This window comes from Physeter macrocephalus, chromosome 15 (assembly GCF_002837175.3).
Source record: "Physeter macrocephalus isolate SW-GA chromosome 15, ASM283717v5, whole genome shotgun sequence".
NCBI classification, from domain to species: Eukaryota; Metazoa; Chordata; class Mammalia; order Artiodactyla; family Physeteridae; genus Physeter; species Physeter macrocephalus.
Genome location: NC_041228.1, coordinates 78,045,571 through 78,071,659, shown reverse-complemented (window position 1 = coordinate 78,071,659; position 26,089 = coordinate 78,045,571). Strand labels below are relative to the sequence as shown.

The window sequence follows — 26,089 nt, the reverse complement described above, 5'->3', positions numbered from 1 at the left end:
GGAACATTCTGGAAAGGCGAATAAATAATCAAAATATTAACTATAAGAAAACTAGCAGTTAAAACTTGATTAGCCTCAGAATGGGAAGTCTGAATAAAAAAATAATTATCTACTTAAAAACACAAAAAGTTTTTAAAATGAACAGTATGGATAAAATAATCATAATTAGCTGTCTTTTTATAGCCCTGGGGAGAGAAAGCAGAACAAGTCATTGGAAGCAGTCACCTGTGCTTTCATTTTCCATCCCCCAACTGGATGAACAAGTACCAGAGTACACAGGTCCGATCCGAACATTTATTTAATTAATAATCAAACTGTCGCATGCAGAACTTCAGTACCAAAAGAAACCTCCCGAGACTCGAGCTTGTTACTTCTTCCTCGGGAGCTGGAGTCTAAAACATGGCCAACACTATTTACCTACCCTCCTCCCGCAGGTCCTCAATCGTGGAACAGTCGTCAGGTCCCAGCTCCACACGGTCAAGAAAGGTAACACAAACAGAACCAAGAAAAACTACTTCACACGCACCTCCTATGTGACGCCCATTCTTCTAAGGGCTAAATACAGCAGTGAACAAGTTTCCCATAAAAACGTATGGACTCCACCTTCCCCAAGTTACAGCTATTGGCCACAGCACAGCCACACGGGGAGACTTCCGAGCAACACCTGTCTACAGCTCTGGACTGATTTCACTTAAGCTTCCTTCAGCCTAATTCTTCCATTACTACCGAGGGACTCATCAGGCAGTAACTCTGTCCTACTCACCGTGAGGCAGCATCTTCAGTGTTGGTACTGCCACTCTGCTTATTTTTGAAGCTTACAGAAATATGTGGATTTTATGTCAGTGACTATTCACATTACATTTCCCAGTGGGATACTCAATTCTTCTCGAATGGCTAATTTGCTCCAGCTAAATGGGGTGGAGGTGGGGCCCGCCGGGGGCAAGAAAGAGAACTGTTGATGAAAATTCCTTAAATCTCATCACTTTAACTCTAGTTTTTATTTTGATAATTCAACTCAAATCCCCGAGTTTCACTCTGACCTGTAGACAATCACTGTCAAACTCTAGTCTTGTTAACACTTTAAACATTCTTCCACCTGTGAGGCATCCACAGATTTGACGTCTCCGTGTATGTAAGCATTTCAGAACTCCCGCCATGGCTTCTCAATGTTCATACCAACGCTCATCACCCTCAGGTGGGCAGGAAAACCAAGGTGCCGATTTTCTGCTTTCCTGGGACAGTGCTTCGTTAACTGCCACTACACCTTTCTAACTTACTTCCTATATACGTTCATTTAACACAGCGACTTTGTCCTGGGAATAGACGTTAGCAAATATTACCCTTGAGAACATTCACTTCCAGTTACTTTATAACTGGCTGGCATTTTCCAATATAAGGTTCACTATTTGGTCTCTCATATTACTTGAAGTGCACACAAGGGATGCACTCACGTGCTCTGCTCAGAACCGGCCTGCATCCCTCACCAGGGGTCCAGGAAAGAAGACAAACGTGCTCTGTACTACTGCTCAATACTAGTCCCTTAATACTTACAACCAGGCAGCCATCACTTAATTAAAACTGGACTTTAAAATCACCTTAATAGTTGGGAAAGTAGAACTTTTTAAACAAAAAATAAAGCAAGCATCAATATCTAAATGAAAGTGACAAAATGTGATACATGATTAATAACAAGAAACTTTATTGAATTAACAAATTTAAAAATGGATCACTTAATTTAAAAGTGGGACTATTTTAATTTTATTCTTATTAAATTCATTCTTTCAAAAATGCACGTTATTTTTCAAATGATAAAAGGTTACTCTGTGACCTGACAAAGTAGAGGTGGGATGGTACCAGTGGGCCAATTCCTCTATGGGGACTATTTTATTCTTATTAAATTCATTCTTTCAAAAATGCACGTTATTTTTCAAATGATAAAAGGTTACTCTGTGACCTGACAAAGTAGAGGTGGGATGGTACCAGTGGGCCAATTCCTCTATGTGGGGTCTGAACATGGACTTTTAGATGTTGTTTTCTCTATCACATCAAACTGACCTGCAGTAAGCAGTGGAGAAGAGGGAGCGAAGGGCAGTGCAAAAGCAGGCACTCAGATCTCTCTATAGAGGTTTGAGAGCACAGACGGAGGAGCACAATGAAACGTGGACTTTGTAACAGTGGCCTTAAGATGTGCTAGACCAAGTGTGAAAATCATTTTTTCTTATTCCTAACAAAACAGATGGCACACACTTAACTGTAAGGTCCTTCCTGCAAATGAGCTGCGTTGCAACCCACCTATTAGTCTGTTCCACAACCTCATTCTTGTGTGACAAAAAGAGAGTCAGGACAGAAATGTGCTCCATTAGTCTCCATATGGAAAGGCCACAGCGTTAATGATTTATATAAACCATAAAGTCCTTGGTCAGCACAGATTTCCAAATCAAAGTTAAGTCATGAACTGTTTATAAGAACAACACTATCCTAAAATGCTAACATTTTCTTCCCAGTATGTCTTCTTACAAAATGAAAAAACGGTCAAAAGTTTTCATTCTTTGCCTGAGCTGGGATTCAGGAAAAGCCTACTAAACTACAACAGTGTTCTGCAAAAGTAAAATACACTACAAAGTCAAACAGGTAAATAAACAACAAACCAAACTGATTTCAACAAAGTCAAGTCATGTTTCCAAAAGTAAAATCTATTACGAACAATAAACATGTACAAGAAATTACAAGAAATAAGGATCACAGTTAGTTACAAATGCAAAATAATAACTAATTATCCCAGACTTGTGAACATAATAATTAAAATCAATTTCATATGCTAGTTGAAATATTATGTACAATTTAGATAAGCTGGTCAAGTATTATCTGAATACACACCATGTTTGATAAACTTATAATTACATTACCTCTTCTCCTCTTTTAATATTTGCAGGTACATGCCAATATAGGAAAAAAATGTAATTTCCATTTGTGTATTAACTGAGAAGAATAACAGTTTTACTGTGTATGTTTCAGATTGTAAAAAAGTTAAGGTACATTTTCCTTTAAGAAGGAAAAAAAAAGGTAAAAATAAACTGCCAAAAGTTTAATATCAACTTACTTATAAAAATGGAAAAAAAAAAGTTTTGAAACAGATACCATACAATTATTATGTGGTCTCCTTACTGCTCTGAAACTACAGAAGGCATTTAAGGAAGGGATCCTATGTCAAAAACAGAGACTAACCCAAGGACTATATGTTACTTTAAAAATCCGATTTGCAGGAAAACTAGTTGGTTGGCCTAGTCTTAAAGCTAATTACAAAATCCATTTTCTTAATGGTCCAGGCGTTTTGCCAATTCTTCCAACTCAACAGAACTGTCAAAAAAGAAGAAATATTTTGTGAGACCTTTAAATACAGACAATGGGGTGTACCCCTTCCCACATTTAACACAGCATACACCTTAAATTGCTAAAGAAAGAGGCATTTCTAAAAAAGATGCTGTGTTTTCCAGACATGAATAGTCACCTATATTAAGTGTTTGGCTCTTCCAACTTAGAATTACTAGAAATACATAAATAAAGAAAGAGTATGAAATATTTTCTTAAGTACCTCTCTCCTCAATTTCAGGTTAAAAAAATTAATTCCAAATTTGAACTTCTAGAGTAAGCCACCGTAGGCATCAGCTTTCTACATTAAATGGAATTTTCTTAAATCCAACAGAACTATGTCAGCACTTAAGCAGCAAATTGCCTGTGTTCAATACAAACTGCAATATACCAGCCATCATCATCATCTTCATCATCAAGATGCATCATGTAAACAAATCCAAGAGCACTCTGGAAAAGCCAGATCTGCCCAACAGGACTGAAAGAAAACGAACATCCCTCTCTTAGACCAATTTAAAAACCTGCCAACTCAGAAAGGGAGACACTGTTTCAAGCCATGAAGACACTCTCAATACCATTAATCTCCCGGCCCAGAGCGAATCTTTGTAATAAAATGTGTACTGTCCTCAAGCCCAGAAGGAGGGCCAAGAGCCAAAGTCTCACACTATACTCGTGAAGGATATTCTCCCATTGTCTGCCTTTTAATTCACTTCTGATTTTCAGAAAATGCTTTAACCTATATGAATAATTCAAAATAAGCATTAGACTAAAAAGTCTAATGTAAGTATAACTTAAAAAAGAAAAGAATCTTATACAAATTTCACAAAAGGTAATAAAAATCGCCAGCATTTTTGGAGCACCAACAATGACCAGGCACTTTAAATATATTATTTCTCCCACTCACCACACCCTGTAACGTGGGTCATGAGAACATCACAGTTTGGTAATGCTAAGTGGCAAAGCAGTTCAAAGTCTGTTTGGCTCCAGGGAATATCTTCCTACCGTGTGAGTCCCGCCCCCAGTCCCACACTCCTAGTATCCCCACCTCTGTCTCAGGTATGATGTGTAATTCTTCTCCCAATTTTAAATTATATTTCTGTGGCTCACAAAAATCACTCAAGAATGAATCATTCAAATAACCTAACTTGCCTGTGCAGGGCTAATTCAAGAGAGCGCAGGCCGTACAAAGGCAGGCTTAGTGGAAAGCCTACGAAACCACGGCGGTGCTCATCTGGATTTCCTAAAATAAACACTCAAACCATCGGGCTGGATTTCAACAAGGTAGAGTATTTTTTCCAGAACCAAAATCTATAAAGACAAGCCATACACTTGTGCAGGTTTTCCGGAAGAACAAGAGTGGAAGCAACTGAATGGGTATAGTATACACAGGACTGTGACACTGTAATGCACATTTAAGATTCAATCCTGTCATTTCTGCAACAAGACGACATGAAGGTTGGCAACTTAAGTCCACCTCTTTACTTCTAGCGGGACGGTAAACAGTACGTTCCATGACAGGCGCCAGCCACGGCCTTCCCCAGCACTGGGCGGCGTGAGCACGTGCGCACACCGGGGCATCCAGGCAGCCCCCGAAGCAGACCCGAGGAGACCAGCCCGTGGAGAACCACCCCATGTAAACAGGTGAGACGGGAACCCCAGGAGGCGTGTACCTTCCACCGGTTTCCACACTCGTTGCAGACAACAAACGTTGTCATCGGTTCATCAGCACTCCGCGTTTGGACCTGCGGCAAAGTTGGGTGAAAAATACTACGTTTCACAATACTACAAAAAGTCCAACCTAATTAAGAACGGTACCACAGTAAAATGTATAAGAGCCCGAAACAAGCTCAGATAAGCGAAATAATGTCAAACAAACACACATTTCCAAACTTCATTTTTCTAAGTCCTTCCTTGTCTTTTCATCTTTTATCTGTTCATCTAAAGTCACACGTTACACTACTGATAAATGGCTAATAAATATGAAAATTTTTCATCATAACTAAGAAGCACAGAAATGTTAATTAAAAGACATATCAGGGGGCTTCCCTGGTGGCGCAGTGGTTGTGCGTCCGCCTGCCGATGCAGGGGAACCGGGTTCGCGCCCCGGTCCGGGAGGATCCCACGTGCCGCGGAGCGGCTGGGCCCGTGAGCCATGGCCGCTGAGCCTGCACGTCCGGAGCCTGTGCTCCGCAACGGGGGAGGCCAAAACAGGGAAGGGCCCGCATCCCCCAAAAAAAAAAAGACATATCAATTTTCTCTTAAAATTAGCAAGGATGTAAAAATTACAAATATTTCATTATGACAAATATAAACTGCCACAACCTTTCTAAGTTAGGCAACAACAAGAACCTTAAATACCCATCTTCTGTGACCTAGGAACTTGATATCTGACCTATCATAAGATGGTAATTAGAAACACAAATGAAGATCTGTGTGCAGCTCAACATCACTAATCATTGGGGAAACGCAAATTAAAACCACAAGAAAATATCACCTCACACCTGTTAGAATGGCTATTATCAAAAAGACAAGAAAAAGCAAGTGTTGTCAAGGGTATGGAGAAAAGGGCACCCTTGTGCACTGTTGGTGAGAATATAAGTTGGTGTGGCCGCTGTGGAAAATGGTGTGGAGGTTCCTCAAAAAATTAAAAACAGAGCTACCATACGATCCAGCAATTCTGCATCTTGGTACACAGCTGAAGGAAATGAAATCAGTATATCAAAGAGATTATCTGCACACATGTTCTCTGCAGAATTATTCACAATAGCCAAGACATGGAAACACCTAAATGTCCTTCAACAGATAAATGGATAAAGAAAAAATGGCATATGTTCATGATGGAATATTATTCAGCCATAAAAAAGAAGGAAATCCTGCCATTTGAGACAACATGGATAAACCTGGAAGGCATTATGTTAAATGAAATATGCCAAACAGAGAGAGACAAATACTGTATGACATCACTTATATGTGGCATCTTAAAAAAAAAAAAAAGCTGAGTTCACAGAAACAGAATAGATGGGAGGACATGGGAAGATGTAGATCAAAGGGTATAAACTTTCAGTTATAAGAAGAATAGACAAATACTGTATGACATCACTTATATGTGGCATCTTAAAAAAAAAAAAAAAAAAGCTGAGTTCACAGAAACAGAATAGATGGGAGGACATGGGAAGATGTAGATCAAAGGGTATAAACTTTCAGTTATAAGAAGAATAAGTTCTCAGGATCTAACATACAGCATGGGGACTATTGTTACCGTAGATCTTAAGCATTCTCACAAAAAAAGATACTGTATGACATTACTTATAGGTGGCTTAAAAAAAAAAAAAAAAAGCTGAGTTCACAGAAACAGAATAGATGGGAGGACATGGGAAGATGTAGATCAAAGGGTATAAACTTTCAGTTATAAGAAGAATAAGTTCTCAGGATCTAACATACAGCATGGGGACTATTGTTACCGTAGATCTTAAGCATTCTCACAAAAAAAGAAAGAAAGAAAATGTGAGGTGATGGATGTGTTAATTATCTTGATCTTGGTAAGCATTCCATGACGTATGTGTATATCAAAGCATCATATTGTACACTTTAAATATATACAATTATATTAGTCAATTATTTTTCAATAAAGTTGGGAGGGGAGATATGTGTACAAGGATGTTTGAAGAGTATAATTTTATAACAACACAAACACTGGAAACAACCTGAGCATCCAACAGGGAAATAATGAGATAAGTTAGAGTCTATCCATCTGATGGAATATTATACAGCTATTAAGATGTCTATAAAGGTTTAAAAAAACAAAGGAAAATGCTTACACAAAGTGAGGAAAAGTATATAAAACGGTTTACAGTATTTAGCTGCAACTAGGTTTTTTAAAAATCCACAAAATACTACAAGCACCGAAATATAGATCATTGTCCTCTCTGGATGGCAGATTAATGAGTGATTTTAAATTTCTTGTTCATACTTTTCTGTATTTTCAAAATTTTCTATAAGTAGGTATACTTACAGAATAACAAATAAACTAAACATTATTTTAATAAAGTGCTTAATTTTCTGTCAATCAAAAAATTCAATCCCCTAAGTCTCTCTAGTAACCGGAGTTGTTCTTTAAAGGGAAAATTTTGAATTTAGCAGATTACAGATGTAGCACAAACAGCCTATTTAGCAAATGAAATTAATGAAAGTGAGAAAAAAATTTTTCACATATGCACATACAATCAAAACAACTATAACGCGGTTCTTTTCAGCGGTTCAAGAACAAAAGGGAAAGTCAGTCACATCATATATGAAGATAAAAGCCATCAATACGTTGCAAAAAAGGAATAAATATCTGGAAACCAGTTAAGCTCAAAGTACCCAGGCTCCGAGTGAGGGAGAGCAAAGAACTTTCCCTAAATTACATGACCCTGCCAAATAAAAAGAATTGTAGCCTGTTTATATACTAACCAATAATCAACTGTTTATTAGCTCTTAGAGAAAAAACACAGCCATTTTATTAAATTCTATAATATTTAATCAATTTCAGTTTGTACAGCTTTCACAGTAACAATTTCTATGGAAGTATAACTATTTCAACTTATTTTCAATTAACTTGAATCTGCTAGTATTAAGAATGCATTGTTATACTTAAGAGATATCTCCTCTCAAAAAATATCAAAATACTGGTAATTATCTTTACTACTTGTTTTGAAATGAGTTGCAAGCATTCTTAGTATGAAAATAAGAATCTATAAACAATCACAAACCTGTGTGTAAGTGCAGTTCTTCTTCTTGCATTTGCCACATGTGAACAAGTCCGTCTGGGTCCCACCTGTCTTGGCCATCTGATGCTCTCTGATGGCTTCTTTGGTCAAGTTTTTCCGCATCTCTTTGAGCTCATCGCTGGCCATCTCCTGTTCGGAAGGTGGCGATACCACTCACTCAGTTACGGGCATCTTCTACACATATGCGGAATGCTTTTTACGCTCCCTTAGTTTAATACTAACAAGATCAAAATCAACTTTTAAAGTTTTAAAAGTGAAAAATTAACATTTTTCCTCAAAGAACTCGTAAGAGTTTGCTTCCTCTTAAAAGTTTTTCAAATACTTGTAAGTCTGCATGTGAAAAGTGGATTTAATTACTGTTCAAAGGCTTATAACCAATGTAAGCCTGTAGCAATGAGCACCTCTAGTATCCAGACTATGGTTTCTACTATTGCACGCACCCCCTCACTACCGAAAAAGGAACCAGAGGCCTCTGGAGGAATGTCTGGTTCCAGTTCTGAGTCAAGAAAAGCACAAGATAAGTCAGAGTCATCTTGTGCCAGAAAGCACGGAAACTACCTGACTACTGTGAGTGAGTCACACGGACAGAGGAGCTACATGCAGGAGCTCCCACTGGCCAGAGAGGATGATTTCTTCAGCCAACAATATGAATTACTGAAAAGACCAATCCCCACTGATAAATAAGAAGTCTCAAGTCCGTGATGACACTTAAAAAAGAAGAGCACAAACGCTTGCAAAAATGGCAACAAAAGCCCCCACTGGCAGTTACTAGGGTGCCAATTCCTCCTTCTGATAACTGTTAACCCAAAGGAAAGAATTACACATTTACCCTGCCTTTCCTGTTCTAACCAACAGTGTAACCAAGAGCCTTCAACTCAGGGAAAGTGCTTATCAAAGAAATCTAGCTAATAAATGTGGAAGGAATGACACAATTTTAGAAATCTCTATTTTGCAACTCCTAATGAAATCACCAATTCAGTGGATGAACACATAGATGAAAGGCTGATGGAGAACTTTACAACGGAGGGATCAGACTGTCAGTACACAAACCCCTGATCAATTTCCGCACCCTAAGAGTAGAGCAACAAGACGTGTCTCCTGATGTGATGCAATATGAAATAAGAGGGACCACCGATGAAGTATTTATGCAGGAAAAGTTAAACCTGCATGTAACCAAGCCTATAGAACTAGCTTCCAGTTCATAGAAAATAAAGGGGACAGAAAAGTTAAATAACATCATGAAGAAGAAACAGGCAATTCATACTGTGAGATATACAAGAGATAAACTGGTTTCTTCAACAGGTCAATGTTATGAAAAAAAGGGGGCAGAAGCAGGTGAAGAAACTGCTTTAGATTTAAATCTGTACACACAAAATCTTAAGAGACCAAACTTAAGGTAACACCTAGACTTTGGATCCGGATACAAAATAAATGTACAATCAAACATAATATGAACATGAAATAGATATCAGATATACCAAGGAATTATCATTAGATTTGTTAAATGTCATGACGACAATGTAGTTTACATAAGAAAAGTATCATATTTTTAAAGATATCTCTCAAGGACAGAAAGGTAAAAGGATATAATGTCTGGAATTTCCTTGAAAATAATTCAGGGGAGGGCTTCCCTGATGGCACAGTGGTTGAGAATCCACCTGCCAATGCAGGGGACACGGGTTGGAGCCCTGGTCCATGAATATCTCACATGCCGCAGAGCAACTAAGCCCGTGCGCCACAACCACTGAGCCTATACTCTAGAGCCCATGAGCCACAACTACTGAGCCAGTGTGCCGCAACTACTGAAGCCCACGTGTCTAGAGCCCGTGCTCTGCAGCAAGAGAAGCCACAGCAATGAGAAGCCCGTGCACCGCAACAAAGAGTAGCCCCTGCTCTCCACAACTAGAGAAAGCCCGCGCAGAAACGAAGACCCAATATAGCCAAAAATAAGTAAATTTATTAAAAATAAATAAATAAATAAATAGATCCTGGATGTCATTTCTAAAAAAATAATAGTGGTAATAATAATTCAGGGGAAAAGAAAGAAAACAAAAAAAGGGATAGATGAAGAAGGTGACTAATTATTTAAAATACTTGAAGCTTGGGTGATGGATATATAGGATTTCATTATACTTCGTTCTCTACTTTGTGAAAGTTTTAAATTATTTTAATGAGCTTTTGAAAAATGAATTTTAAAAATATAACAATTTTTATTAGCTATATAGAAAGACAAATTCACTGTCTTGGATGCTTAGTCAGATAGTGAGACTGCAGACACACTGCAGCTACTATCTATGAACAGCTACATCTATAAATAGCAGACAATGAATTCCATTTTCTTCACCATTTTCTAAATAAATATAAGGAACAGTCAATAAGATATAACCAACTTTATAGTATTTAACCATGAAAAAAGCTTAGAGGTTACAAAGTCTGTTTGCAATTACAGATTTGACTCTTTGATTCTACATGAATCTACAATAAGTAAAAAAACACTTTTGTTTTTAGACAATAATTTATTAAGGCAATCACCCAAAGATCACGGCACAGCTGTGAAAGGGACAAAGTACTGATGCCAACAGATTCAATCACCTCAAGTATTTGTCTGGTGTATATATATATATATATATATATATATATTAGAATAGTCAATAACAATTTATTAATATGTAGTATTTATATAGTACTTTATGATTTAAATAGACTTTACACTTGATATCATGGAATACTGTCATAGAAATGTACAAATATACTCACCTCTGCCGTCATTCTAGCAAATAAGTCAGGAGGAATATTCCCACACAGCACATTTTTCCTTAAATTTGGATTCTTAGCATCCTTAAGATTTGATATCCTACTTCGTACTCTATTTTTGTATTTCATGTCCGTATTCCTTATTTCTTGATAGATAGGTACTAGGCCGTTAAGGAAAAAAAGGTTAAGTTATAAAGGTAACACAATTTTTTCCTATTCTGCCACAGTAAGAATTCCTGAAATTTCTAAGCAGTGTTTCCAATTTAGATTAAGTTAACAACAAGGCACTGTTTCTGCCTGATTTCTTGATCTGTAACTGGCAAAAAATAGTGATCATACTTTTATGCTATGAATGAGCAATACTTTCTCAATGTTTAATGCCAAGCAAGACACAAAGTAAAAGGGTTTCAAAATGTAACTCAGATACGCAATCTGAGTGAGAAAACTTGAGAATAAGAGCTTGAACTTACACATGCTTTCCCTTGCCCAAATCCGCATTCTACCAAGGATCCTAAAAGTCTCAAAAAGACTACACAGGGACTTCCCTGGTGTCGCAGTGGTTAAGAATCCGCCTGCCAAGTCAGGGGACACGGGTTCAATCCCTGGCCCGGGAAGATCCCACATGTCGTGGAGCAACTAATGTGCCACAACTAGAGCCTGCACTCTAGAGCCCGCAAGCCACAACTACTGAGCCCGCGAGCCACAACTATTGAAGCCCGCGCGCCTACAGCCCGTGCTCTGCAACAAGAGAAGCCACTGCAATGAGAAGCCTGTGCACCACAACGAAGACCCAACACAGCCAAAAATAAAAACAAATAAATACATTTATATAAAAAAAAAGGCTACACAGCTCCCTGGAGGGCCTTCTGAGAGAAAACCTTTCACAGTAGCCCTGAGGGATCATTTCCTCCTTGGCTCAGCAAGAAGCTAGTTTAGCAGGTGGCTTTCTCAAGAGAACAGGCGACAGCAGGGGCCCAGCTCGAGCAGCTCCCTTTCTAACAAGGCCATTTCCTCAACCAGGACAGTCCCGCAGTCACACTGTCACCTAGATGTTCCCTGTTCTCCGGACCCACGTGCAAGACCCCTCCCTCTCCCAGAGCCCTTCCCAAGGCCCCCAGCATGAACACACTCCTGTCCAGGATAATGAGCTCAGGGGATTGTATACGCTTTGCTGAGTACCCCCAAAGATGAAACCCTAGGTCCCATTTACTTGCATGTGTGTTTTCCATGCCCTTCTGCACAACTTCAATTGAGATGCTACGTTCTCAATGTGCAAGGCAGAAAAATAAAAACACTATCAGTACTATGTGTTTTCCTTTTGAATGATAGGAAAACAAGAAGAATAAAATGACATGGATGGCCCTCCCCTTTCCCATCAAAACAATCAAGATAGAAACTGAAGAATAAAACTTTGAATTCTTTACAGGAAGAAAAAATAATCTAGCAGATTTCTTAAAACAATTATGAATATACACGCAAAGGATATCTTCCTCGATTTGAGATCCTAATTCTTCCTCATCAGCTCCAATAGCGATGTAGTCATCTAAACACAGGCACAGAGAATTGTCATGAAACAGTGATAACACATTAAAAGAAAATTTCAATACAGGGTCAATTAAACTGTATTCCTATTTCTTCAACCCCACTTGCCCTGTACAAAGAATCCTTCCGGTTTAGTTTCATTAGAATCTTGTCTCTCTACTACCCACTATGCTCCTCCTCTGGATTCACCTAATGCCCAAAGGGCTCCTGCATGGATGACTCCTTATCCCTCAGGAGTGGGGAAGTAATGCATCTAGCAGGCAATTCCTCACTTCACAACTCCATAAATTCTGGTTGCTCCAGCAGAGAGTAGAGAAAATTATAAAGAACTGTCTTGTCTCCTGTGACTCAGGCTTCAATGCCAAGAAACCATTCATTTCATCTGCCAGTCACATATACGGACATAATCAGAAGACTCCTATGCAAATTTTCAAAGGGATAGAAGGAAATAAAAAGAAACTAGGAAGAAAAAGAAAAAATATATAAAGAGACAGTAAAGCAATCAGTAGAAAGGGCAGAGTAAGGAGAAAACTAGGTCATACTAACTGTGGTTCAGTACAGTAGAAAAGAGAAAGGATGAATCTGTATAGGAGGATAAATATTTCTATACATGAAACTTTTAAAAGCAAAATTTTACATACGAATGAGTACCTCCAAATTAAATTAAAGCTCCCATATATAACTCAAGATCTCTTTTCCACTTAAAAAAAAGTAGGAAATGAAATTATGAATATAAAACTTACTATATGTCACACTAACATTTAACAATGGGACCCAAATACAGTATTGTTAACTCCCAATCTTGAGGGTAGAGTACTTAGTTTGCAGATTAAACGTGAGGAGAAAAAAGATTGCGAAGAAAACCTTAAATTACTACAAATCAGGGGAAACATCCACATATCAGAAGGAACCTATTTCTCAGAAATACACAGTAATAAGCAGAGGCCCAGTTTGCGCCCTCCTCTCTGCCATCACTAACCCCCATCACAGCAAGCCCTCCGTGAGCTGGGCAGTGGCGAGCAGCTATCATCAGGATCCCACCGGGAGGACAGAAACAAGGAGGTGGACAGGGCGGCAGTGGCAGTGGTCAAAGGACTGACCACCGAAACTCACGAGACGTACGCGAAACTCACCTCCCGTTCGGAGAGCCGCAGCGAGCATCTCCCTACACTTTAACCGCACAGAATCAGAAGTGCTTGGTGCCCGAGGAAAAGATGAAACGTAAGTGTCTCGGGCATTTGTCTCATCCTTTCTGCTGCTTACGTTGCCACTGGAGCTACTGAAGTACACGTACACGCACACACACACCAAAAAGAAGTCAGGAAAAACTCTCTTAAAGTGAACATCGTTACTATCACTCTCTAAAAACAAAAATTTCGGGCATAAATAAGTGAAACTGTATTTCAGTGACTCTTACATGAAAAAAAAAACTGCCTGCATATAGATTAAAAAGAAGTTAAAATTTTAGTAAAGATGACACAAATCTCATGTCTTTTATTTTTTTAACCTTGATCATCCTTTTAAACATTAAACAATATTTTTCACACAGAAAATACACATTACAGCTCAATACCACAACTGCAAAGCAAGGATCTTGGTTATGAGAGGGGTAAGGGGATGGCACCAGAGAATATGACCTCTCTCGACCAAAAACTGAGGGGAAAATGCTTGAAAAACTCTGCTGCAATTAGACAACCAGGGAGGTTTACACGTACAACACCCCCTTCAGGATAAAAACCACGTGTAGTGAGAAGTAGTTGTGAAAATACAACAATGTCTCTTGATTTCTCCCCAGAAACATCAATTCAATCAGGACAGTTGAGCAATTGTTCCAGTCAACGTAATCATTTCCACTACTTCTGATTAACTTCTTACATTAGATTCTTAGCAAAATACCTTGCTGACTGGTTTCAGCTAACTTTACCCCAGTGCAGATTTCTGCCACAAACCTTTCCAGACGAAGGCAGCCCTGCAGCCCACGGGTGTAGGAGGCCGGCCTGCAGACAGCCCACGCGGGCGGGCGGCAGCTCTACAGGCCTTCTGAGCCCTGCTGCCCGTCTCCCAGAGCGCCATCTACACACAGGCCTGTGTCTCCCGCCGCCAGCCCGAGCTTCTCACGAGCAAAGGTGGGCATTCACTCAGTTCGCTCCTCTCTGTGCCCCGGGGCACAGCACCCAGACTTCAGCACACACCGATGAAGACGCCCTGTTTAAAAACGCCACTCTCGGCTCCTTCAAGGACGAGCTCACTCTGTGCCCGTGGCCCAACGCCTCGCTCACCCCTGGGAGCTGCCAGGAGGACGACGGGCCTTCTCTCCCCTCACGTCACCACCTCTGACATTCTAAGCAGCTAACGGCATCACTTTCTCCTTAAATCCTTACACCAACGCGTAAAACCCTTCTCACCGGCAACTCACTTAGATCTAACCTTCTATCTTCCTTTAGATGATAACCTCAGACTCATTTCTCCAATATTTTACAATTTTTCTTCACTGTTTGAATGAGTGACTCTGTGTGTGTGTGTGTGTGTGTGTGTGTGTGTGTGTGTGTGTGTGTGTAAAAATCCATAAATTATGGCCTGTACTTTTCAAAAATATCAAGGTCATGAAAGACAATGACAGACTGAAGAACTACTCTAGATTAAAGGAGCCAGATAGGATAACTAAATGCAATGTGTATTTTGGAAAATTCTTTTTCCTTTGCAACAAAAGATATTATTGGGACACATGCTAAATTATGAATAAAGTCTGCAGATTAGGAAAAAGTATCAGATTAATGTTAATGTTCAGATATTGATATCTGTATTGTGGCTATCTGTGAGAAAATGTCCTTGTTCTTAGAAAAGACACATTGATGTATTTAGCATTTACGGGTATAAAGGGCATAATGTCTGTAAATTATTCTTGTCTTGTTCAAAATAAAACTCGTGTGTGTATTCATTTATACACACATATGCATATATAAATATCACTAGGGCAATTTGGGAGTTCTCTGCACTATTCGTACCATTTTCTAAAAGCCCAAAATTATCTCAAAATAGTTAGAAAAAACTGAATAAATTTTATTAACAACTGGTGTTTAACCCTCTCTTTAGCTTACCATTTTTATCATCAAGTTAGTTAGTACTTATACATAAAAAAAAAAAACAGTGTAGGGGATGTTAATCACTGCCGATTAACAAAAAATGAGGAGTATGTTAGCAATCTGGGGAAGATATTGAGAAGTAAATGAAGTTAAAGTAGGTGGCCTAAAACGTGCACGGTTGAGAATCACCTGAAGGGCTTGTTAAAATGCGTAGCTGGCACCACCACCAGAAAGCCTGGTTCTGTAATTCCAGCGTAGAGTCCAAGAACCTGCTCTTCACAAAGCCGCCAGCTTTGCTCCTGGGGACCCCACCCTCTGAGAACTACTGCTCGAAGTCAAAGTCAAGCCTCCCAAGAACAGAGGGTCTGTATTTAATCTACCGAATACTAGGCGCATCCCTGATCACGTCAACATGGGGACACAGCCCAGTTCACTGCATGTCACAGGAAAGAATAAATGCAAAGGCCTCTTAAGTGGCAAAGGAATAACTTGAACTCTTCATTACTGAACACGTTTTAAGTTCTTACAACAAACAGCTAAATTGGGAAGGAAAACAGAACCATGAAGAGGAGAAACAGATTCAGGGACAAAAATATCTAAAACAGAAATATGGCAAATAAAGGAAGTAACCACCTGAACCCTAGTCACCTAGTCAGTCCCTCCACCACCAGCTCTCCCAGTGCCACCGCAGGGCCCATCCAACTACACTCGCCAAGTGCAATGTAAATCATTTCTCTTTTATGTAGTATCTTCTAACTCTCTTTTAAATTTCCAAGAAATCTTGTAAGAAACCTCAGATATTTGGCTATATACATTTATACTGATTCCATGTGATTGGAAAAAAGAAAGAGGAGTACAGACATGGGATCATAAGACCACGGAGGAAGTGACGGTCAAATAAAACTATAACTTTCAACATAAATGAGTTTCCATAAAGTGAAATACCTTTCTTCTCTTGCTTCAGGGCTATTCTGTGAAGTAACTGCAGTATCTTTTTTCTTTTCTTCAGAGTCTTTATCTGTTGATGGTCCATCTGAAAATTTATGAAATTCCTAAGTTGTTAGCACCGCTACATGTTATCAAGCTATTTATGCAACCAAAAAACCCCCCACTAAAATCCTAAGTTTTTAACAAGTAAATGAAGTTTATGCAAGCTATTCTATTAGCATATGTACATGGGTGCTCAGTTGGCATTCCCAAATAAACTCCTTCATTTGGTGGGAACCATAAATTCATACGCCAGGGGTAACATAAAAGGGAGCAAAGTATTCAGAACGAGGGAAGGAAAGAATATGGAAAAACATTAGCACTGTCATTTAAAAAACTGAAAGTGCAAAGCATATGCAGCAATATCGTTTTGATAATTTTTCATGCAGTCAAAAAATTTGAGGTGGTACTCAAAATACAAATAAATATTTCAGGGATAGTAAACAAAGAACATTTTCATAGAATATCTTCAGGATTATTAGTTAGGCCTACCCAGCACCTCCTCTACCTTAAATAATCTGTAAACTAATACAGATTATTAATACTAATAAAGCACAAGCTTTAAGACTTAAGGAAGTAAGCAATTAGACGTGGGGAAATAAAGTACGTAAAATAGGTTGGGTCAAGGCAATAGCTCAGCACTGAAAAGAAACATTCATGTTTAAACCAACCAAAACAGCCTTGAAGCTAGGTTTAGAAAATGTTTGGGTCTACTGTGTAACCCACTTTGATCTACATTTTGACCTCTACACGAGCTACACAACTAAGAACTACATAAATAAGTCCGCTCTCCGCATCCCTCTGTACAGGATACGGAAGAACAAACACCCAACTGTGTGGCAGGACCACCTAGGCAACGCTAAGCATGTCCTGTGCTCAAGCTCCCATCCCCAACTGTCCCATCCAAATCTCTGGCGGTGAGGCATGAGTGTCACCAGCCAACCTGGATGACACTGACTGACCGAGAATGGTCCCAATCACAATTCTAGAACTTCACTTGTAAATGTCAGGGTGACCAAACCTGAAACACAATTCAAGTCCCTATGATACACGTCAGTTCTCACACACCAATTTTACTGTCCCCTTTATCCTATAATTCCCCTGGAAGGCCTAAAGACGCTACAGTATTGTGAAGTAGAAAACAAAGATCAATAATGACATTACAGAATATAGCAAGGACTAAGTAAGACGTACTCCCAAAGTAACAGGTAGAAAGCTTCGGAAAGGTGATATAACCAGGCGCTACTGTCTAACAAGGGTCCAATGATGGCGGGGGAGCAGTAATGCAGCTCTGGTGCAGTGTGTACTGGGGCAGTCCTCGGAGAAGGCAGGGCAGTAGAGGTGTGACCAGTCTTAAAAACATTCCTACTCTGTAAAGAGTGCCGTGGGTAATACAGCAGAACCCCGGGGTAGCGCTCCAGCTCTGGGCTCAGACTGTCTGCAGATCACATCCCATCCTGGCTACTCACCACCAGTCCAACTGCGCACAAGGTGCCTAATCTCTCAGTGCCTCGGCTGCCTCGTCACAAAATGCGGGTTACGATAGCACCGAGCACACTGGATCGTCAGGAGAACTAAACGCACTAATACAGGTCCATGCTTGGCATATCTTAAGTATTCAAAACTGTGCTACCTAGAAGCAGTAGTAGATCGTCCAGAAATCTAGCTAACAATCTAAAGAAAAAGCTTTAAGCAGAGAGATATTCATCACCCAGTAGATTATTCTGAAGCCAATAAAAATGAGCTATGATGATGGAAAAATACAAAAAAATTTCACTAAAAAGACAATATAAATAAGTATACAGACCATAAGTAAAATTATAGTTGAAACAAAATTCATGCACCAGGAGGAAAAAGAGGAGAAAATACAAGCTATTAACTGACAGTTGTATTTAGAGAGAGATTTATTAATAAGGATGCTTTTGCCCTCCTCCAACTCTCCAAATTTTATTTAGTGAACATGTAAATCTTTTAGGATAAATAAAAACATTTTTAAAGAAGAACTTGTACTGATATTAGATACCTCCAATAAGTATACAAGAGTAAAACTTCTTTAAGATTAAATGAATATAACTGCAATGTCCACTCTTTTCTCCCACAAAACGTAAACCATTCTTTCCAGAAACAAAAATGTACATATATGGTCCTTAATCAACTTTCTGTTGCTAATTTTAATTACTTTACAATGTGGAATTAATTTAAAATTTAAATGAAATATAGAGTTTCAGTCTGTCTTTAAAGATCAGCCTTTTTTAAAAAGCTTTTTATTTGGAAAGAACTCGACAGTTGCACAGATGTTATAAGAACATTACAAACAGCTTTACTCAGACCCCCCGCACCCCGACTGTTAACATTTTGGTATGCTTCCTTCCTCGCTCATTCATCCCCCAGCCCCCGGCACGCATGTACATACGCATGTGCAGACACATACACGCTCACACGCACCACTGTGTGCACAAAGACACATCTCTTTTGAACCATCTGAAAATGAGTAGCAGACGCTATGCTCCGTTATCCCTAAATACTTCACTATGGATTCCCTAAGAATAAAGAAATTCATGTATATAACCACAGTAAGTAGATCCAGCAATGATACAAGATTGTCTACCTACCCACTGACCTTATAAAATTCTGCCAATTACCCCAATAATGATCTATATAGCAATGTTTCTTTCTGGTTAGGAATCCAATACAGGATCATATATTACATTAGTTTTCTCAAGATTAGACTTTCTAAATTTTATAGGCTTTACAATTTTTGGTTCCTAGTTTCCAAGCTCTTGTAAGTAATAAGTCTTTTATTATTACTATTGCTGGCTATGAAATTTTAAAAGCTTCACTTTTTCTATTTTCTCTTCCATATAAGGTTGATACTGCTAGGGAAATGGCTCATTCCAGGGCTGGGTTAGATAAGTCCAACATATTTTGTGATGCCAGAATGTCAGAAAGAGATAAAAAAAAAAAACAAACCCGTAACTGAAGGGAGCTTGTCAAAGGGACACAGGAGCCAGTTTGAAGGGGTGCCCACTGGTCAAAGCTGGGACAATGTAAATACCAAAATAAATATGAACAGTACTGGATTATAATCCATTATATAGAATAAGAATCCACGTGCCCACACTAATTATAGAAAAAGAACTGGGAGATAAAAGGAGGGTTCTTTCTTATAGAATGATGATGTATAAATACTGAAGAAGTAGAAAAGCTAGAAAATCATAACTTTGCAACTGTCACTGTAAAGGGTGGTTTCGGCAACAATCAGTGGGTACTAAACGGGGGTGGGGTGGGGTGTCGGGGGGAGGTCCAATGGGGAGCAAGACAGTTTCAGGGTCTTAAAGTGACCACCACAGAACTCCTACTAGACACAAGAGGAAAAATCATAAACGATGCGGTGCACTCCTCGGCTGGGTCTCAACCTTAACACCACCCTGCCTCTGCACGTGATACCCGGGAAAGACACAACACACGTATGCAGTACCTCAACTGTGGATGCGCAACCAGATCTAGTCATGAGAAAACAGAAAATGCCAGATAAACCCCAAATAGGACATGTTATTAAAAACAAAGTGGGGAATTCGCTGGTGGTCCAGTCGTTAGGACTCCACGTTTTCACTGCCATGGGCTCGGGTTCAATCCCTGGTCAGGGAACTAAGATCCCACAAGCTGCGTTGTGCAGCCCCCAAAATCAAAACAAACAAAGAAACAAAAACCCACACACAACAGCAAAGAGGGGAGGGGGGAGGGGCATGCGTTCTTCAAAAGTCAATGTACTAAAAGAACTATTCCACATTGGCAGACTAGATTACATGGCCCTGGACTGGGTCCTGTTCTGGAGGAGAGAAAAGCTGGAAGGGTCATTACTGGGACAACTGACAAAACTGCAACATGCACTGCAGGGTAAGGTACTGCACCAATGCTATATTTCCTGAATTTCCTGTATTATGATTACATAATAAAATAAACTTGTTCCAAGAACACACACACTTAAGCATTAAACAGTAAATAAAGCACGACAGAGGCAACCTATTCACAAATGGTTCAGAAAAAATAATGTGTGTGTGAGAGTATATACATACAGAGGAGCGAGAATATGACAAAACAAATATGGCAAATGTTAAAAATTAATGATCTAGAAAAAGGACACGTTGAGTTATTTTTATTATTCTTGCAAATTTTCTGTAAGTTAGAGAAGTATTTCAAAAACCTTTTCCAAAAGTGTCACACCCTCCCCTTGGAAGAAAATTTTCTTCTTAAAGAGGCAATTCAGTTGTAAGTGTTGAAAAACAAGAAAGCTAAATCTGATTAGTTTAAAAAGTAGAACCCTCAAGGAAGTCAGACTAAAGCCCCCTCTCGTATTATAAGGCACTGATTTCAAAACATCTATATTCATTAAGAGAAAATTCAACAACCCAATGTCTGAAGAAACCAGAACATCATAAATATATGTAATGGAAGATCGATTATACCTAATAACTTTTTCCAGGATTTGATGAGGGACTTTGCTAAAGATGTAACTTCTTCATCTGTGCTCTGCTTGCGAATAGCATTCACTGACATTCCGATTCTTGTGGACTGAAAGGAAATGACAAAAAAATACGTATAAGCGATTTTATTTCAGGCAATTCATTGTTTCCTTTTCTTCTTTCCCAGATGCCTGTTTCCATTTTAGAACAGAAAAAAAAAATCAATTATCTGAATTCTTTCAGTGGTAGACTGTAGCCTTAAGACACCGACATCTTCAAATCAAACATTAGACGCATCAAGGTTCTCATCACTGAGACCTGCAAGCATGTAACTTGCTACTAAAGTAAGGCTGGTTAACTAGCAAAATGAAATCAGTCTTTCCCACAAGAGAAGAACAGAAGATAAAGTGTCTGTGTTTGTATACAAGGCAGGCTGATGCAACCACGGCCAACACACGCACTTTGCTTCTCTACATTCTCCTACAGATTACTCTGTACACCACCTGCTGCAACTTGTAAGGACACCCAAACAAATACCACCACCCACTGAGGTTTAAACACGAGCACATAATCACAGATATTAAGAATGGACGTCACAGATAATTTGACTTGTGGCAACACTACGTGCCCGGGGTTGTGCTGGGAGCAACCATATTCATTACCCTAACAGCCCTTTAAAGTCGAGATCATTATCCCTATTTTTAAAGATGAACAGACTGGAAGTATCAATAAATAACTGCCCAGCATCACACCACTACTAACTGGCAAAAGTGGATTTTAATCCAGGTCTGTCACCTCCAAAGTCCATGCTCTTTCCAACACATCAACGGTTTTCAAATTGTGCTTAAAGAACACAAAGGCTATGACAGGCCAATTATGGATGATAAATTAAAAATGGTAAATTATTTAGTAAGTTCAGGTTGTCAGTAGACAATCTTTCAAAATATGGATATGGACGAAAAAAATAACAAAAGGAATTGTTAGTGAGAAAAAAAAAAGAGAAGGGAACCCCTGCTATAAACTTTAATGCCGAGAAATAAATGGGTCCTTAAGACTTCCTTTTAAATCATTCAATGTACGCAACAAAGAGAATCGGGACAGCTGCTGAAGAGTCTAGAATATGTGTCTGGCTGGAGTGCCCTGTGTTCTCTCTTGGAGAGCTGAGCAAGGCGGATGAAGGTTCCACAGCAGAGAGACACAGGGGACTCATGACTCTAAAACCCCAAGATGATTTGAGATTAGTGTTTTGGGGATTTTTTTCCCACAGAAAGTGGCTTCTTTCTTGTAGAAAATAGTATGTTCTCAGAACTCTTTTCAGTGAAGAAAAGACTTTTAGAACTTCAGAATGTTTTAGAACTTCTCTAAAGCACTACTTTGTCAGCTGGTGTGGCAGGCACTTCAATGTAGAAAACCTTCCGGAGGCAGGTGCCTGGGCGGACGGCACAGCTCAGTCTCGTGGTCTCCGAGCTGCCCCACAGTCAGCTAACGTGCTGCTACCGCCCCAATGCCTGTGGCACCCCTCCTTCCCCAGCGCCCGACCCCCGCCTAGAAGAAAACCCAATTTTGGAATGAGTGGAGGAAATAACTTGAGTCACTAATACAGTTCTGGAGCTTGGGATCAACATGGCTTGGCAAAGAAAATGGGACTTTAGGAGGTGGTCAGAGGCGAGCAAAGGTATAAGGAGATGGTGAACAAAGCGTGTGCTGTAGAGTGACTGCTTTTTAATTATCACAGAACGTTCTGATCACTAAAGAGACCAAGCCTAAGCTCTGCTTAAAACCTAAGAAAACCCAGAAGGAGAACACAGGGATCTGTAATAAACCTGCTCACCTAAGGGAGAGATTGTCCAGTCAAGAATAATAAGAAACGAGGCTGTGGAGGTAGAGTGAAACACTAAGATTATTTGAGTAAGTTTCTTTCTTCCTTTTAGGACGTATTTTGGGAAGAGCAGAAGAAAGTAGAAAGAGGAAAGGACTATGAAGCTATCTGACAGCACTGCTCTAGGATATAAACTCAGCTACACAGCAGAATCTACAGCTGTTTCACAGGCATCTCAAAACCCAATGGATCCAAAACTATCCTTGTTCTCTTTACCCTTCTACCTTTCTTTCCTTCTCATCCCAACCCCACCACATTAGGTTTTCTTGAATTTTGCTTTACTGTAAAATGGCACCATCTACCCAGTCACCACGGCAAACACCTCAGTCATCCTAAACTCCACCTTCTCCTTCACCCCCCCATCTGGTTGGCTACCAATTCTTGTAGGTTGTCCCTCAGTAACAAGTACCCCTTCTCTCCGCTCCTACTGCTACGCCCTTAGTTCAGGCCCTCATCACTGCTCCCTGAGCACCTGCGTCAGTCAACAAGCCTCCCGATTCTTCCTCCCTGCAAACCTGGGCACGCACTCCCCCGCCCCACGCCGCCGGGCAGGATGCTCTCAGAATCGCAGCTGCAGCCCTGCATGCCAGCCAGCCTGTGTCTTCAACCCTGCATCAGACTTCCTCCACCTGAACATGTCGTACTGCTTCCACATCCTGCTTTCTCTGCCCTTCCCGGTCCTATCTGCCTAGGGAGAACCTATTCATGTTTTGAGACTCAGTTTACACTTTATCACCATATGAAGTCTTTCCTGAGCCTCCCAGGTTAAGTAATCAGATTAAGAAGTAAACTTCTTTGTGCTTCTTTCTTGCCCTACCTATAACAAACACAATAAATCCCCCATATACAAACCTTCAAGTTGCGAACTTGCAAAGATGCGAACGGGTGTTCGCATGTCCAATCACATAAGTTAGTTCTATCTGAGGAGGCACTGTTAGTTTTTGAGGCACAGGACCCAAACGTAGAATGGCACACGAAGGTTGCAGAGGCCGTTCAGAGTGCAATCCAGTGCTACCATGTCATCTATGATGAGAAAAAAAGAGCTACTACCCAGACATCACTGGACCGTTTTTTCAAGAGGGTAGATAGAACTGAATCCAGCAAGGAACCAGAACCTGTGCCATCAGCGTCAGGCGTGAGTGACATTGCAGCTTGCCCTCCGTCTCCTATTGCTGACGGTCCTTCAGCTCTACCATCGCCCACCTCCTCTCCCTCCTCAGTCAGTTACTCTTCCTGCCTGTTCACTTGATGCCAGCCCCTGGATGCCAGCTGTTATACTGTGCTACTGTACTTTTCAAGGTACTGTACTGTGAGATTAAAAATGTTTTCTTTATTTTTTGTGTTTGTTTTTTTATGTATTATTTGTGTGAAAAGTATTATAAACCTCTTACCGTACAGTACGATATAGCCGATTGTATTGGTTGGGCACCTAGGCTAACTCTGGGACTTACAAACAAAGTAGACTTATGAATGAGCTCTCGGAACGGAACTCGTTCGCATGTAGGGGACTTACTGTAAATCCTATACAGACTTCTATCTGGGCAACTATACCTTTCTGTTTGTTTACATGGCAGTTTTCCTCTACTAGACTTGAAGCTCAATGAGGGGGAAAGACCATATTTTATTCATCTTTATAACCCCAACACAATTTCTAATCCTAATAAAAAGTCAAATGTTTGTTATATAAATACATCAACTTTCCAAGGAATGAAGCATATAAAAAAATCAAAAGTGTATTATAAATGACAGCCCTACCCAAACTCCACACCCTCTATAAACCTACACATCTCTTAAACAAACACTGAGGTTACTGTTGTTTTCGACGTGGTTATCCCCACATGGAACTGCTAGGATAAGGCCACACCTAGGTGGTAAGGTACTGACACAAACTCAAGGTTATTCTCAGAACTGATTTGCCAGAGCTGCTGATCCTTGGACAGGATATCTGAACTGAGAAGACAGGACTTAATGACTTGCTTCCTTTCTCCTTCTTGGTTCTATTCTTAGAGGAGGCATTCTGAACCTTTTTCCCACCATGGATCCCTTTGGTAAACTGAAGCTTATGGACTCCTCCTCAGAATGCTTTTTAAATGGATTAAATAAAATACATAGGTTTACAAAGAAAAGCAGTATATAAAGTTACAAAATGTTTTCCTAAATGTGATACAGTAATATATGTGCTCCCTTATTGAAACATTAAATAAGATCTAGCATAACATATAAAAGCTACCATGATAACGGGCAAAAACACACGTCAATATATCTATAACATGTATATCAACAATATGAGGTTAAAATATCTGTGATTTCTTTCACTTAGTCATAAACACTAATTCAACTGTGGTTTACTGCCTTCATAATTTAAAGAAATGTTCGATTTCAGTTAGATGTTAGTGAAAATACATGTGATTTTTTTTTTTCTCAACCACGTACACACCCGTCACCCTTCCCTAAATTCTGACTTAATGGAATGGAAATATCAAAGGCGGCACTCATGGATAATAAGAAATGTGTAGTAGAAAATTGCCAGATTCATCTCACAGTTCAGTTTTCTTTTTAACATTCTGACTTGTGTTAAAGTTGTATTTTTATGTTTTAGTCCTGCCGCAACATTAAGACTTGAGTAATGAGTCTACACAATGACGGCCAGACACCCGACTGTGCACAGGGCAGGCCGGCGCTGAGAGAGGGAGAAGAGCGAGCCACCCTTGCACCCTCACCCTCAGGCCAGCTTCACGCAGCACAGCTGGTGACCGCAGATCCAGAAAGGGAAGTCTTGGGAGATCAAGTCAGGGCCAAGAGTCCAACTTCCTTTCATAGTGAGTTTCACTCCCACTGTCAACCTCCGAGGGTGTTTTATTCTTCCTGAGAAAGGCAACATTTTTCTATAATGGTAACTTAGTAGACTACTGATTTATGTTACCATCTCAAAAAAAAAACGTTAATAATGTTTCACCATAACAGGAAAATACAAAAGTACGTATTCAAAAATTATGATACGTATTAGCACATACCTGTAATAATTCCAAGGTCATGGGAATATTCTTAAGCTCCTTCAGTAAATCCAATGCTCCAGCCTGTAAAATAAAATAATTTCAAATTGAATTTCCCAGATAGTAAAGCAAGGAGTAACTAGAGATCTAAATTTATATTTTCCTATCCACAATTCACTAGGGCTCACTTATTCATGTGAGGAGAACGGTATATAGATATATAGATGAGAGAGAGAGAGAGAGAAAGAGT

The 26,089-nt window shown here is 39.6% G+C and overlaps 1 protein-coding gene across 1 annotated transcript in view; it reads right to left on the bottom strand.

Moving 5' to 3' along the window:
* Positions 1-2,462: 2,462 nt before the first annotated feature.
* TCEA1 (transcription elongation factor A1) overlaps positions 2,463-26,089 on the bottom strand; it is a 31,932-nt gene continuing 8,305 nt past the window's right edge. The window contains exons 2-10 of the mRNA XM_007105249.4: positions 25,861-25,923; positions 20,971-21,076; positions 16,463-16,550; positions 13,568-13,713; positions 12,379-12,435; positions 10,896-11,050; positions 8,121-8,267; positions 5,040-5,111; positions 2,463-3,357 (exon numbers count right to left, since the gene is read on the bottom strand). Of these exons, the coding sequence (XP_007105311.1) occupies positions 3,349-3,357; positions 5,040-5,111; positions 8,121-8,267; positions 10,896-11,050; positions 12,379-12,435; positions 13,568-13,713; positions 16,463-16,550; positions 20,971-21,076; positions 25,861-25,923 (843 nt within the window). The 3' untranslated portion in view covers positions 2,463-3,348. The remainder of the gene's footprint in view (positions 3,358-5,039; positions 5,112-8,120; positions 8,268-10,895; positions 11,051-12,378; positions 12,436-13,567; positions 13,714-16,462; positions 16,551-20,970; positions 21,077-25,860; positions 25,924-26,089) is intronic.